This window comes from Xenopus tropicalis, chromosome 2 (genome assembly GCF_000004195.4).
Source record: "Xenopus tropicalis strain Nigerian chromosome 2, UCB_Xtro_10.0, whole genome shotgun sequence".
In the NCBI taxonomy this organism is placed as follows: domain Eukaryota; kingdom Metazoa; phylum Chordata; class Amphibia; order Anura; family Pipidae; genus Xenopus; species Xenopus tropicalis.
The window spans coordinates 4,512,941-4,528,727 of NC_030678.2; the positions used below are offsets into that span (position 1 = coordinate 4,512,941).

General features: G+C 47.7%; 1 protein-coding gene across 15 annotated transcripts in view; it reads right to left on the reverse strand.

The window, feature by feature from the left end:
* lsamp (limbic system associated membrane protein) overlaps nt 1–15,787 on the reverse strand; it is a 1,312,976-nt gene that overhangs the window by 199,148 nt on the left and 1,098,041 nt on the right. For all 15 annotated transcript variants that reach the window (NM_001102915.1, XM_031895608.1, XM_031895613.1 and 12 more), the window contains 1 exon segment: nt 773–1,005. In NM_001102915.1, coding sequence (NP_001096385.1) covers nt 773–1,005 — 233 coding nt within the window.

Below are 15,787 nucleotides of genomic sequence, written 5' to 3' on the forward strand. Positions count from 1 at the left end.
CATTGTTGCTATATACCCCTTAGGCATCTCAGTCCCAACAGAAACCCAACATGGCCAGCTTGCCTAATGCTTCTTTCCATAATAACCATTTATAGAATTCACGTATGACCAGCTTTTCATTGGCTTTTGAGGCTGAAGGCACCAAACCTGACTCTGTATCTTTATCCATAGTTGCTACATACCCCTTAGGCATCTCAGTCCCCATAGAAACCCAACATGGCCTGCCTGCCTAATGCTTCTTTCCATTATAACGAGAAGGAGTGTAATTACAGTAAGCCTGTGTTACAGCATCATTTCTCGGCAGCTTTACAACCCTACTTTATCTGTAAAACCATATTAGTGCTAATTCAATCTATACAGAGCTAACCGTTTCTAATGTACTTTCCATAAGTATAAACTAATGGATGGATTCATCAATACACCAGTTGAATAAAAATTAATTGGACCTCACACTTTTTTTCCTTTTTTACTGTTTGCTTATTGCTTTTCAATAAAAAAGATCTGTTAGACAGGATGGAGAAGTTGGATGGAAGTTTTTCCTTCGATAAATGCAATAGGCCGTTACTATAATGGTCCTTTATATACTCTACCAGGCACAGATCAGATGGTTTAGGCCTTTCAAATGGCCAGCTTTCCCCTGATATTAAGTCTATGAAGCCTATGAAGATCCATGAGGTTTGGTGCTGGAAGACCTTGACCTACTTGTAGGACATAACAGAACAGCTCTCCCCATTGAGTTGCACAAAGACCAATGTATCTCGGCCGGCCCTACCTTGCACAATAAGATACACCTGCGTTGTCTTCGTGTGCTGCTTCGTCTGCACAGAGCAAGTGTAGGGCCCCTCGTCAGAGACGTCCACTTTCTGAATGCGGAGGCTGTATTCAAGGAGGCTTCTCTTTTCCAGCTCTACCCTTGGGTCCAGGGACCATTTGTCATCTCCAGCAAATATGATGCCAGAACGGTTCAGCCAAGCTACTCTGGAGCTCCTGTCCTCCACAAAACATCTGCAAGACATAACAAACATACACATTTAATACATAAAACCATCAACATGTCCTTCAGTAGAAAAGATCTAGGAAGCTCCTTCAACAGATTTCAGATGTACCAGTTTTTAATTATCTTTGACTAAACTCACCCAACATGGACATTCTGAATCTAATTCCTGTACCCCAGTCTATATAAGGGGCAAGATCACAAGATTCTTTTGTCTTTTGACTCCACTCTATTGAAGGGTTGGATTCTGCTGAAGAACCTGAGGTAAGAGACCTCAGTAAGAAGATTGTTACCACAATCCTTAGCAAAGCTGGGAATAAGGGTCCCCATAAAATGGCACCCAATTTTCATCGTTCAGCCTGGAGACCCTTCCTCCAGTACTTCTGTGAGGACCCAGATGAGGTGAGGAGTCACGTGTAGCAGTGCTCCACCATTGAGAGCAGCTAGAAGATGCACCCCCAAGTTTTTGAAGTGCTTCAATTAAACTCCGCTTGGACAACATCAAAACTAATTTCTGATAGTAGGGACGGGGTTTTACTAGCAAGAGACAACCTTTACTCTGGACCCTGATAGTTTTGAAAGACAGATACAATTTTAAACTTGACATCATTACTTTATCGAAGAGACCTCTTTCCTTTTGAGCAGTTTCCTTAGAAACTAAAGATCTAAAGGTGGTCAAACACTGTAAGATCTGCTTGTTTGGCGACGTCACCAAGCAAACTAATCTTCTCCAGATATGCCCAACTATTGGTGGGCCAAATGATCGAATTAAAGCGGTGGGCAAAGACGCCTTCAGTTTATCAACGAGCTGATGTGGTCCCCGATCCGATGGAAAAATCAACCTGCTCGATTGAGATCTGCCTGATTTCAGGCCAGATGTCGGTTGGGGTGGCCTGTCTTTGGTGATAAGCTACTGAATCGTTCTAAAGCACCCCCGACAGGCCTACCCGACTGAGATCTGGCCAAAAATTAATCAGATCTTGATGGGGCAGTTGATTTCCTGTTGGATTGGGAACCCCATTGGCTCGTTGATGTGGCCCACTCAAAGTTCCTTTAGGTGGCCATATCGGGAGAAGATCCACTCGTTTGGCAACCTCACCACACGAGTGACTGTTACCGTGTATGGCCGCCTGAAATCGCCATCTTTTCTATCTCCAACTGTCAGATACAAAGTTATCAATACGGCTACATATGATTCCATGTCGGACTGAAGAAAGATGCACCATTCTAAAAATTACTGGCCACAGGGTCGGACTGAGGGGTGCAGGGCCCACCCACCTGCACACACCCCCCAATGTACGCATCCCCTGCACGGGCCCCCACCGCGCACCCCTACCCCCCCATCCCCGTAGGGGACGTCCTCCCCTGAATGTGTGTTTGTGAACTCATCAGGGGAGGACATCGGCGGCAAGGGAAGCGCCAACAGGGTTGGGTCTGGGCCACCGGGGCCCACCAAAGCTGGGGCCAACCAGGTATTTTCCAGTGTCCCGCCGGCCCAGTCCGACCCTGACTGGCCATCTGAACTAGCCATACAAGATACGGCAGATATAAAGATTCATTTTGCCTTGAAATGTTTGAATAGAAAAGAAAAAAAAGACAGGGATAACAATGTTAAATGTATTAAGGTTCCTTATGCTCCGGCTATTGAGTCGGAACTACAATGCCTCCCATTAGAGACAAGGTTGGTTTAATGAATTAAATTATGCTTTCCTTTTAAGATGAAGTGGCAAAATGTGGCTTCTGCCTATAATTATTTGGCTATAAATCCTATCAGGGCTGAGCGAATAGCCGAGGACGGGCCATTGTGAAAACCAAAGGCTCAACATACAAGCGTATTATAAAGGAGGTTTTTTATCTTAATACTTTAATGACTGGGAACCCGAAATCTCTTACACGAGTCCTACGGAAAGAAAAAAAGCGTCTGACATTTTTACGGCCGAAAGATAAATGTTTTGTTTCTGTGTTACAATATTCTCTCAGTAAAGCTTCAAAGGCGGAAATTTTAATGCCACAAAAATAAAGCAAAAAGGGAAATGAAAGGATTCTGTTTACAGAAAAATACAATTTCATCCGTCGCTCCGCGCAGGTTTAATCCTCAAAGAGGTGAAAAGTAATTTGGCTTTTTGGGACTCAATTTCTCGCAAATCATAAAGGTATATGTTTTATTTAAGGGGTTGCACATTTTTATTAAGGCTCCAGAAACAACGTCTGAATGTGAAAGGGACTTCAATGGACTTGTACTTGAATATAGGCTGGGCCCCCTTAGCTCAGAACAAGGTTACAGATATATAGAAACATTGGGGTAACAGTCACCCCGCTATAGTTCCAGGGGTACCCAGGGCACAAATAAGCACTCACCCCAAATCCCCCCCTAACTGGCCTTCAGGCTGGGCCCCCTTAGCTCAGAACAAGGTTACAGATATATAGAAACATTGGGGTAACAGTCACCCCGCTATAGTTCCAGGGGTACCCAGGGCACAAATAAGCACTCACCCCAAATCCCCCCCTAACTGGCCTTCAGGCTGGGCCCCCTTAGCCCATAACAAGGTTACAGATATATAGAAACATTGGGGTAACAGTCACCCCGCTATAGTTCCAGGGGTACCCAGGGCACAAATAAGCACTCACCCCAAATCCCCCCCTAACTGGCCTTCAGGCTGGGCCCCCTTAGCCCATAACAAGGTTACAGATATATAGAAACATTGGGGTAACAGTCACCCCGCTATAGTTCCAGGGGTACCCAGGGCACAAATAAGCACTCACCCCAAATCCCCCCCTAACTGGCCTTCAGGCTGGGCCCCCTTAGCCCATAACAAGGTTACAGATATATAGAAACATTGGGGTAACAGTCACCCCGCTATAGTTCCAGGGGTACCCAGGGCACAAATAAGCACTCACCCCAAATCTCCCCCTAACTGGCCTTCAGGCTGGGCCCCCTTAGCCCATAACAAGGTTACAGATATATAGAAACATTGGGGAAACAGTCACCCCGCTATAGTTCCAGGGGTACCCAGGGCACAAATAAGCACTCACCCCAAATCCCCCCTAACTGGCCTTCAGGCTGGGCCCCCTTAGCCCATAACAAGGTTACAGATATATAGAAACATTGGGGTAACAGTCACCCCGCTATAGTTCCAGGGGTACCCAGGGCACAAATAAGCACTCACCCCAAATCCCCCCCTAACTGGCCTTCAGGCTGGGCCCCCTTAGCCCATAACAAGGTTACAGATATATAGAAACATTGGGGTAACAGTCACCCCGCTATAGTTCCAGGGGTACCCAGGGCACAAATAAGCACTCACCCCAAATCCCCCCCTAACTGGCCTTCAGGCTGGGCCCCCTTAGCCCATAACAAGGTTACAGATATATAGAAACATTGGGGAAACAGTCACCCCGCTATAGTTCCAGGGGTACCCAGGGCACAAATAAGCACTCACCCCAAATCCCCCCTAACTGGCCTTCAGGCTGGGCCCCCTTAGCCCATAACAAGGTTACAGATATATAGAAACATTGGGGTAACAGTCACCCCGCTATAGTTCCAGGGGTACCCAGGGCACAAATAAGCACTCACCCCAAATCCCCCCCTAACTGGCCTTCAGGCTGGGCCCCCTTAGCCCATAACAAGGTTACAGATATATAGAAACATTGGGGTAACAGTCACCCCGCTATAGTTCCAGGGGTACCCAGGGCACAAATAAGCACTCACCCCAAATCCCCCCTAACTGGCCTTCAGGCTGGGCCCCCTTAGCCCATAACAAGGTTACAGATATATAGAAACATTGGGGAAACAGTCACCCCGCTATAGTTCGAGGGGTACCCAGGGCACAAATAAGCACTCACCCCAAATCCCCCCTAACTGGCCTTCAGGCTGGGCCCCCTTAGCCCATAACAAGGTTACAGATATATAGAAACATTGGGGTAACAGTCACCCCGCTATAGTTCCAGGGGTACCCAGGGCACAAATAAGCACTCACCCCAAATCCCCCCTAACTGGCCTTCAGGCTGGGCCCCCTTAGCCCATAACAAGGTTACAGATATATAGAAACATTGGGGTAACGGTCACCCCGCTATAGTTCCAGGGGTACCCAGGGCACAAATAAGCACTCACCCCAAATCCCCCCCTAACTGGCCTTCAGGCTGGGCCCCCTTAGCCCATAACAAGGTTACAGATATATAGAAACATTGGGGTAACAGTTACCCTGCTATAGTTCCTAGGGCAGCAAATAATTCACCTTACTTGACCTGCAAGCTGAGCCTCTAGTGTATTGAGGAGAGTAAACAGGTATTCTTCCCAAATCCCAAATCTGATCATAAACAAATTTTAGACCCCCCCCTCGGCCACTGTTCTTCTCCTCCCACTCCCCCCAAGGGACCAGTCCACATTTGGCAACCACAATTGATTGACCAAACTGGAAGTGGAAACCACTTTGAAACCTATATGGCAGTGGTTCTCAACCTTCCTAATGCCGCGACCCTTTAATACAGTTCCTCATGTTGTGGTGACCCCTAACCATAGAATTATTCCTAAGACCATCGGAAATATGTGTTTTCCGATGGTCTTAGGCGACCCCTGTGAAAGGGCCCAAAGGGGTCCCGACCCACAGGTTGAGAACCGCTGCTATATGGGGTCAATGGACATTTCTTAATAGAATGGGTGATACTATCTGAACTTCAAAGATCCAATGGGCCCCAGTGTAGAACTTCCACCAGGCCCTGTTTCTGTTCCATTGGTGACATTCTGCCTTGGTATTGGCACCCATTCTGCCAGCTGCCACGTGGCGCAGTATTGCCAGTATATCATTTTGAACATTATCTCATTCTTTCTACCCAAAGACCTCTATACTGGACGGCAGATAGAAATATAAAGCTACTGTATTAGAACCAGAACCTTCAATTTGGGTCTCCAGGTCACAGCGCATTCACATGCCCATCACCAGTGTTGATTTGCCCGCCTATTACCCACAGTTCCACGGCGCGGCCGGTTTGCTGTTTTCTTTGGGAATTTGAGGCAAGAGATACAATTTCTCGCCTGGTTGCATTCTCATCATTCATCCTCCCCAAAAATATAAATAATTCAGCCCCGTAAAAGATCATTATTATGTTTGTATTCAAGCTCCCCATAGAGGGATTAGGGAGGATCCAAGGACGCGCTCAAGGGCTCACCCCCGACGCCCCCCGGCGCGGCAAATCATTTTATCACTTTTACAAAAATAAAGCAAAATAAATCAGCTCGTGGCGTAATGTAAGGAAAACGTTCTGCGAAACGTGCAAAATTCTTGTATCTTTAATTACCACGGCGGATCGGAAGCATCTGCCCTAGAACAGACAAGACAGTGACAGATCGCCAGAGAGGAGGCAATAAATCACCGTTCTTCCTTCCTTGCAGAATCAAAAGCGCATTTATTCCGTGCCGTTACGTTGATGCTTCGCTTCCTCCGTTTTCTTCCGCCGTTGTTTTTGCCGCTCTCGTCAAGAGGCAGCGTTGCCTGGATTCATTTCTGTCCTACTTGGAATAATCAGATTTTTCCCTCCCTTTCCATCACCCATATTTGTGCTACGGGGTCACGGAATAAGTCGGTGGGCAGAATACCATGTGTGAGGGGGGGAACCTTATCTATGGGCCTCTACCAGGCCATGGCCTCAGGTGGAACCCTCACCGCTGAGCCCCAAATGTATCCGGAAGCAATGGCAGCACAAGAAGTATCTGTAGGGGGCATAGGGGGTATTTATGGGGGTTCAGAGGCATACAAACCTAACATCCCCAAGTGCAAAGCCAAGTGTTGACTGGAGTGGTGTAAAGGGCACCTCCGTTGACTCATCTGGCGGATAGAGGTTGGCAAATTCCAGGAGAAAACGACCTACCTGAATGCATAATGCCAACAGTAACATTTGGTGGAGGAGAAATCATGGTCTAGACCAGCGGTTCTCAACCTGTGGGTCGGGACCCCTTTGGGTGTCAAACAACCCTTTCACAGGGGTCGCATAATACCATCGGAAAACACATATTTCCGATGGTCTTAGGAATAATTCTATGGTTGGGGGTCACCACAACACGAGGAACTGAATTAAAGCATTAGGCATTAGGCATTAGGAAGCTTGGGAACCACTGGTCTAGAGCTGTTTCCATGGATTGAGCCCCTGATTCCATTGAAAGCAAACATTAAGGCTACAGGGTAGAATGTCATTCCCATGTTTTGTGCTTTCTACTTTGTGGAACAGATTGGGGGGCCCTTTCCTGTTTCAGCACAATAATGTCCTCCAAGCACAGAGCCAGGTCCTACAGAATGGGTTTGCTGAGCTGAGAAGAACCTGACTGCACAGAGCACTAAGCTCAACCTGAATAAACCCCTGTGGGATGAACTGAAACCTTAACTGTGATCCCCAACATCAGTGGCCAACCTCAGTTCTTCTGATTGGAAGAGACACAAATCAACAATGTTTCAACATCTAGTGGGAACCTATTCAGAAAAGTTGGGGCAGTTATAGCAGCAAAGGGAGGGGCAACCCAACTGACCCCCTAGGAAACAGTTTGGGCCACAACAGAACCTACTCAAGCCACACCCAGTGATCATGAAACAATCCACCCACTTTAGCTAAGTCCTGCCCCTGAGGGGATAAGACCAGTTCACCAAAAACACAGTTATTTTCTTCTTATTACTCGGGGGAAATTTGTAAGGAGAAATGTAGGCACTGGAACCAGACGGGGCCCCAAATGTTTCCATCCACTTGTTATTGCCTTGGACATTTTTTAGTACTTGGAATGAACTTTTTATTATTATTATTATTTATTATTATTATTATTATTAGTAGTAGTATGTGTTCTCTGGTTGCTATGGTTATAGCCTATATACAGTACCTGGTGCTGAAGAATTAAGAGCTGGGATTCATGCGATGGAACCGGCACCAGATATTAAGTCTGAAGCTTTAAAGTTCTGAACATTACATCTTTACCCCCGGGGGCAAATGAGATGATCTTTCTTCTTCTGTATAATGATAAATAGCAGAAGGGACCCGCTTCGCCAGGAGCAATGGCCGTGTGAAGTTAATGATCAATTGCGCTGCAGATTGTCAAATTAGGATAGAATCGCCTGGGGTCTGATTGTGCCAGAGGCAAATTTTTGGGAACAAACGCAACAACCATGGCCCTCGTCACGGCGCGTCCGTATGTTTCCATCCCCCGGGCCCCTGCGTGGGTAACAGGAATGGCAATGCGGATATTATACATATTATATATTGCAGAGTACGGGAAGTCTGGTCTTGTTATGGCGGAAGGGATGTCTATGATTTGCAACATTGTGGTCACAACTGAGCTTTAGATATTCCATACGCCATAAGATTCCGGCAGCTGGAGACCGTCTGGACTGGGATACAAAATAGGCCCCGGCATTCCCAGTACCCAGAGGCCCAAACGGACCCCCCCTACCCAATAAATAGTGACTGTCTATGACATCTTACAGCCCCCCTGGCATTTGCCCTAACCCACAGATTGCCAGACCTTTCAGGTATGTGGGTGCAAGTTGCTTGTGAGCTATGAAGCAATAGAAAGGTCAGGGTCAGACTGGCCCACTTGGATACTGGGAAAAATCCCAGTTGGCTCCGAGCCTGATGGCCCCTGGACTTGTTTGTCCATTGTAGCCATGATTTTGGCCTTACCTTACTAATGCCCCATCCTTTCATCCCACGCCATTTCCACCGGCCTCCAATAATTCCCATTGCCCACTGGGGGGGACCCTTGAGTTCAGGTACTCTGCTGGGCCCCAGGTGCCCCCCTGACATTCAGGCCATTGGGCCACACCTAGTGGTGACAAGGTCAACCCTATCTTGCCCCTCCCTGTTCCTGGTAAGCCACTCCCCCTCGTTGCAGGGAATTTCAGAACAGAACCTCAAACAATACTATTAGAGGGTATTTTACTGTTGCATTTTGGAATTTGTTGTCACGGGGCAATCTCCTCAGCGCAACTAAAATTAATTCATACCCCCCATTTATCTGAATATTGGAAATATGGAGGCTTTGAGGCCACACCCATAACATATCTACCCACACCCAGTTAGACCCTAAAACCTTGGTTAACCCCACATCTATTAGGGTGCATGATTTGGGGGAGTCCCACCTTACTTGGGACCAGGGCCGCCATCAGGGGGGCACAGGGGGGACAGTCGTCCTTGGCCCAGGCAATCTTCACTTCTAATCTATTACAGGCCCTGTCATCAGTAATTCAATGCGATTGGTTGCGTCCCGTGAGTACGTGTGACATCAGTATCTCGTGGAGAAGCCTGAAGTCGCCGCCACCCAGGAAGACTGTCTTCGGGGGGCACTGTGTATGGGGGCACTGTGTATGGGGGCAATTGGGGGTACTGTGTATGGGGGAAATTGGGGGCACTGTGTATGTGGGCACTGTGTTAGGAGGGCCCTAATACTTTTTATGTCTGTGTGTCCTTTGTACTGATGGGAGGGGCCATTGGGGGAGGGGCTCTGTTGGAAAGGGGGCCCAGAAACTTTTGTTGCGAGGGGCCCTGTGATTTCTGATGGCGGCCCTGCTTGGGACTTATTATAGACATTTAAGATGGTACCTCTGATGCACCTGGGCCACGCCCACTCATCACACCCTAATCTCACAAGCCACTCCCAATTTCCAGTAAGTCTCACCCACAAATATGAACTGTGTCCATAGCCACACCTAGGGTTACCCCTTATCCGGTTTTGACCCAGACAGCTTGGTTTTTCAAAATTCAGAAAACCAGGCAAAAATCCTACGAATTGCTCCTGGCGGTCACAATAGCCCTGTGTCCCAACGTTCCGTACGGCGCGGTTCTTAAACGCGGGCCTCGCAATGAGCCCCCCCCTGCGTCCCCTGCCTCTCTCGCAGGGGGGATAAATACAGACTGAGCACATCAAGCCGATGGCGTGTGAAATTCTCCTGCCGCTCCCATTAGCTTTAAATTGTTAAACCCGCCGAACAGACGGGGCGACTATATTTTTCCCAAATGGTTTCCATGGAGACAATCCTGAAAAGTGATTTTTTTTTTACCTTTAGAATACTGTGGGCGAGACAAACCCCATGTCCGACAGTCCCTTTAGACTGCGGAACTGAATAAACTCATGAAGAGTCCGATTCATCCCCACTGAGCTCATTTGAGAGACCCAAAGTGCCATCAGCGGGTATAGGCGGTACGACTGGCAGCCAGGTGCCCCCCGTGCTAGTGGCCGGCTGGAAGCCTCGATTTGAATATTTATGGAGCAAGTTAAACGACATCATTTGCAACTGTGAAACGCTCGGGCGGTTTTATTGCAAAGAACGTAATGCGAAAAAGCAGAATGCGAGGAAATATGTAATATCAACACGGAAAATAACTATTTCTATGTACATGGAGGCATCGCCATGGCAGGAACACGGATAATACGTCGGGGGGCCTTAATCACTCTGGGCACGGGAAGCGCTGGTTAAGGGGGCCAATAGCCGCAACCGCGGAGAAGGAAAGGGCCGTGATGATTAAGGTGCGGTTTAATCAGAAAGCTGAAGTCCCATGTTGCAAAACTACAACTCCCAGCATCCCCACATCCGCTGAGCTTTGACAAATGAATGAGATTGGGACGTCAGATAACCTGGCCAATCGAGTCCCTGTAGCAAAGATAGAAAGGGGCATATTTCTTAAAATCGGAGACAAACATCACTGGTGATATTGCCCATAGCAACCAATCTAGGGTTGCCACCTGTCCGGTTTAGACACGGACTGCCCAGTTTTTAAGGGGCTGTCCAGGTCAAAACCTTTTGCAGGTGACCAGTAAATTCAACCTGCTGGTTGCTATGGGTAACTACTCCTGGGCAGAATTTTCAGAATTTCAAAATTCTGAAAACCGGACAGAAACCCTCGGAATTGCGTCCGACAGATGCAATAACCCCGCCCCTGACATCATCACGCACGCCCCTTTGTCCAGGTTTAAAGCCCGGCTAAACCAATCAGCAATTAGATTTGAACGGTCACCTACGTAAGTTAGAAAAGAAAAGCAAAGATATGATTGGTTGCTATGGACAACATCACCGGTGATATTTGTCTCCAGTGTTAAACACCCCAAATAACTGAACTGACTGTTGCTTACGCCCTCCCAGACCCCCTCCTGGACCTTGGGGTGTTTCAGGGGCTTAAGTACCAGGAATAGTAGGGATACAGAGGGACTTGGGGGGTGGGCACAAAAAAATTAGGGGGGATCACCGAGGAATCCTATTGGGGTTATGTAATAAAAGACACTAAGTTTGCCCAGGAGTAGTTACCCATAGCAACCAATCAGCAGGTAGCATTTACTGGTCCCCTGCTTAAAAGCAAGCATCTTATTGGTTGCTATGGGGTTACTGCACCTGGGCAAACTTAGTGCCTTTTTTTACATATGGGGGTGTGTCTCTTATCTTCCCTCCCACTTCTCTCAGATCAGGGCTTGTGGATAAGTAGCCCCACCCAGTCTGCAGTCTGCATCAAATAGCCAATCAAATACCATTCTCTCCTAGGCTTACAGCTCATTCACTACAACCCAAGTAAGTGTAGGTTACATGGGGGGGGGGTGTAACTTAAGAGTAAATACTGGGTTGTGTATGACTGGTGTCATATCTGGGGGGGGGGGGGGGCAGTTGGTATGTTCCACGGGACTTTTTTCATTGGGACCCTTTGCCTGTTCTGATAATAAAAGGTTTAGTGAGAGAGTTTTACAGAAAGGCTGAGGGTGGGGGGGCGGCGGGGGCAAAATAAAGACCTCTGTGCCACTCGGAGCCCATTAACCCGCTGTCTTTAGACTTCAGGCCCAACTGGCTCGTTCCATATTTAGGACAACCTTGTAGGACCTCCAGCCGCGACCTTAATCTTCTTTGATTCACACCCGGGGGCCGGTGGGAGGCCTGCCTGCCGCGCTGACTTTGGGAAAAGTCAAATCTGCCTGAAACCTTCTCCGTTCATTGGCTGGAAAGCCTACGTGGTATAGAGATGCCGGGAGTAACCTGCCCAAGCCTGTATTAAAGGGGAAGTATAACACTATCTGAAAATGGGTACGTTCTAGCACCTATTGCTTATTGTAAAAAAGGGCTAGCATATGCACAATGTGGCTATTGCATTTACAGTATTAGGGTGAGGCCACACAGAGCTACTAGTAGCAGCTACTTGTCATGGCTACAGAAATAGACAATGCTGATCATTTACTGATAATTGTCTCTATGTGTGTTTATTGGGGCTTTTTTGTTAGCTGTCTTACTCTTGTGATTTTGCCCTACTGCCTCCAAATTGTCATGCTGCCAACTTGTCCTACTGTCCCCATCTTGCCCTACTGTCTCCATCTTGCCCTACTGTCTCCATCTTGCCCTACTGTCTCCATCTTGTCCTATTGTCTCCATCTTGCCCTACTGTCTCCATCTTGTCCTACTGTCTCCATCTTGTCCCACTGTCTCCATCTTGTCCTACTGTCTCCATCTTGTCCTACTGTCTCCATCTTGCCCTACTGTCCCCATCTTGCCCTACTGTCCCCATCTTGTCCTACTGTCTCCATCTTGTCCTACTGTCTCCATCTTGCCCTACTGTCCCCATCTTGCCCTACTGTCCCCATCTTGTCCTACTGTCCCCATCTTGCCCTACTGTCTCCATCTTGTCCTATTGTCTCTATCTTGCCCTACTGTCTCCATCTTGTCCCACTGTCTCCATCTTGTCCCACTGTCTCCATCTTGTCTTACTGTCTCCATCTTGCCCTACTGTCTCAATCTTGTCCTACTGCATCCATCTTGTCCTACTGTCTCCATCTTGCCCTACTGTCTCCATCTTGTCCTACTGTCTCCATCTTGTCCTACTGTCTCCATCTTGTCTTACTGTCTCCATCTTGCCCTACTGTCTCAATCTTGTCCTACTGTCTCCATCTTGCCCTACTGTCCCCATCTTGCCCTACTGTCTCCATCTTGCCCTACTGTCCCCATCTTGCCCTACTGTCTCCATCTTGCTCTACTGTCTCCATCTTGTCCTACTGTCTCCATCTTGTCCTACTGTCTCCATCTTGTCCTACTGTCTCCATCTTGCCCTACTGTCTCCATCTTGCCCTACTGTCTCCATCTTGCCCTACTGTCTCCATCTTGCCCTACTGTCTCCATCTTGCCCTACTGTCTCAACCTTGTCCTACTGTCTCCATCTTGCCCTACTGTCTCCATCTTGCCCTACTAACAAATTACATAGGGAATCTTCTTAACTTATCAGTTATGAGAGACAACTGTCTGGCACAGCCGGAGATGTCCCTGTAGGACAGTCTGGCTATAGGTGTAAATGGCTATAGGGATATCTATCTGGACTGAGATACCTGGTACTCTGGCTGAACCTGTAAATGCCATAGAGATACATTTCCGCAATAGCCCAATGTATGACTGTGAGATAACTCCGGCTATATCAGCACGATTCTCACAAGGATGCTAGAAGTTTTTGTGGGGCAGAAGACCCCAAACGTTGTCCTATCCCACCCTAACCTTCAGAATCCCCTTACTCAGACCTTCTGACCGGATCTGTTAGAGAATCATAATGATCGTTTGCTTTAGTTCCTTTGGAATAATTACATTCTGAGCCACTTAGCAGCATTCCTACCCTTGAGGCCTAAAGTAACACGACAGGGGGATAAAGGAAATCTATCACAGGGTTATCGTTCCAGTTCAAATCCCATTAGCTCAGCACAAGAGAACTTTCTAAGGAATTAATTACAAACTTATTAATAACAAATTTGTTTTCTGTAGGTCTTACGTGTGAGTTCATATTGTGTATTCAACCATAACAGCAATTAAAATTAGCCCTTTTTATTCTAATTTCTCTAACTTTCATTCCTTTTCCAAATCAGTGTTTTTTGGAAGTAAAATCCCAGAACTGACTGTGAGAGCATTATACAGGGATATATACAGGGGAACGTGTTGGAAGGGTTACTGCCTGCCCTGCTCTCATTTCCCTACAGAAATAGGGGTTGGTAGCACTAGGTAGGTACCTAATATATAGGGGCAGAGACAGGGGAAAGTGTTGGAAGGGTTACTGCCTGCCCTGCTCTCATTTCCCTACAGAAATAGGGGTTGGTAGCACTAGGTAGGTACCTAATATATAGGGGCAGAGACAGGGGAACGTGTTGGAAGGGTTACTGCCTGCCCTGCTCTCATTTCCCTACAGAAATAGGGGTTGGTAGCACTAGGTAGGTACCTAATATATAGGGGCAGAGACAGGGGAACGTGTTGGAAGGGTTACTGCCTGCCCTGCTCTCATTTCCCTACAGAAATAGGGGTTGGTAGCACTAGGTAGGTACCTAATATATAGGGGCAGAGACAGGGGAAAGTGTTGGGAGGGTTACTGCCTGCCCTGCTCTCATTTCCCTACAGAAATAGGGGTTGGTAGCACTAGGTAGGTACCTAATATATAGGGGCAGAGACAGGGGAAAGTGTTGGGAGGGTTACTGCCTGCCCTGCTCTCATTTCCCTACAGAAATAGGGGTTGGTAGCACTAGGTAGGTACCTAATATATAGGGGCAGAGACAGGGGAAAGTGTTGGAAGGGTTACTGCCTGCCCTGCTCTCATTTCCCTACAGAAATAGGGGTTGGTAGCACTAGGTAGGTACCTAATATATAGGGGCAGAGACAGGGGAAAGTGTTGGAAGGGTTACTGCCTGCTCTGCTCTCATTTCCCTACAGAAATAGGGGTTGGTAGCACTAGGTAGGTACCTAATATATAGGGGCAGAGACAGGGGAAAGTGTTGGAAGGGTTACTGCCTGCCCTGCTCTCATTTCCCTACAGAAATAGGGGTTGGTAGCACTAGGTAGGTACCTAATATATAGGGGCAGAGACAGGGGAAAGTGTTGGAAGGGTTACTGCCTGCTCTGCTCTCATTTCCCTACAGAAATAGGGGTTGGTAGCACTAGGTAGGTACCTAATATATAGGGGCAGAGACAGGGGAAAGTGTTGGAAGGGTTACTGCCTGCCCTGCTCTCATTTCCCTACAGAAATAGGGGTTGGTAGCACTAGGTAGGTACCTAATATATAGGGGCAGAGACAGGGGAAAGTGTTGGAAGGGTTACTGCCTGCCCTGCTCTCATTTCCCTACAGAAATAGGGGTTGGTAGCACTAGGTAGGTACCTAATATATAGGGGCAGAGACAGGGGAAAGTGTTGGAAGGGTTACTGCCTGCCCTGCTCTCATTTCCCTACAGAAATAGGGGTTGGTAGCACTAGGTAGGTACCTAATATATAGGGGCAGAGACAGGGGAAAGTGTTGGAAGGGTTACTGCCTGCCCTGCTCTCATTTCCCCACAGAAATAGGGGTTGGTAGCACTAGGTAGGTACCTAATATATAGGGGCTGAGACAGGGGAAAGTGTTGGAAGGGTTACTGCCTGCCCTGCTCTCATTTCCCTACAGAAATAGGGGTTGGTAGCACTAGGTAGGTACCTAATATATAGGGGCAGAGACAGGGGAAAGTGTTGGAAGGGTTACTGCCTGCCCTGCTCTCATTTCCCTACAGAAATAGGGGTTGGTAGCACTAGGTAGGTACCTAATATATAGGGGCAGAGACAGGGGAAAGTGTTGGAAGGGTTACTGCCTGCCCTGCTCTCATTTCCCCACAGAAATAGGGGTTGGTAGCACTAGGTAGGTACCTAATATATAGGGGCTGAGACAGGGGAAAGTGTTGGAAGGGTTACTGCCTGCCCTGCTCTCATTTCCCTACAGAAATAGGGGTTGGTAGCACTAGGTAGGTACCTAATATATAGGGGCAGAGACAGGGGAAAGTGTTGGAAGGGTTACTGCCTGCCCTGC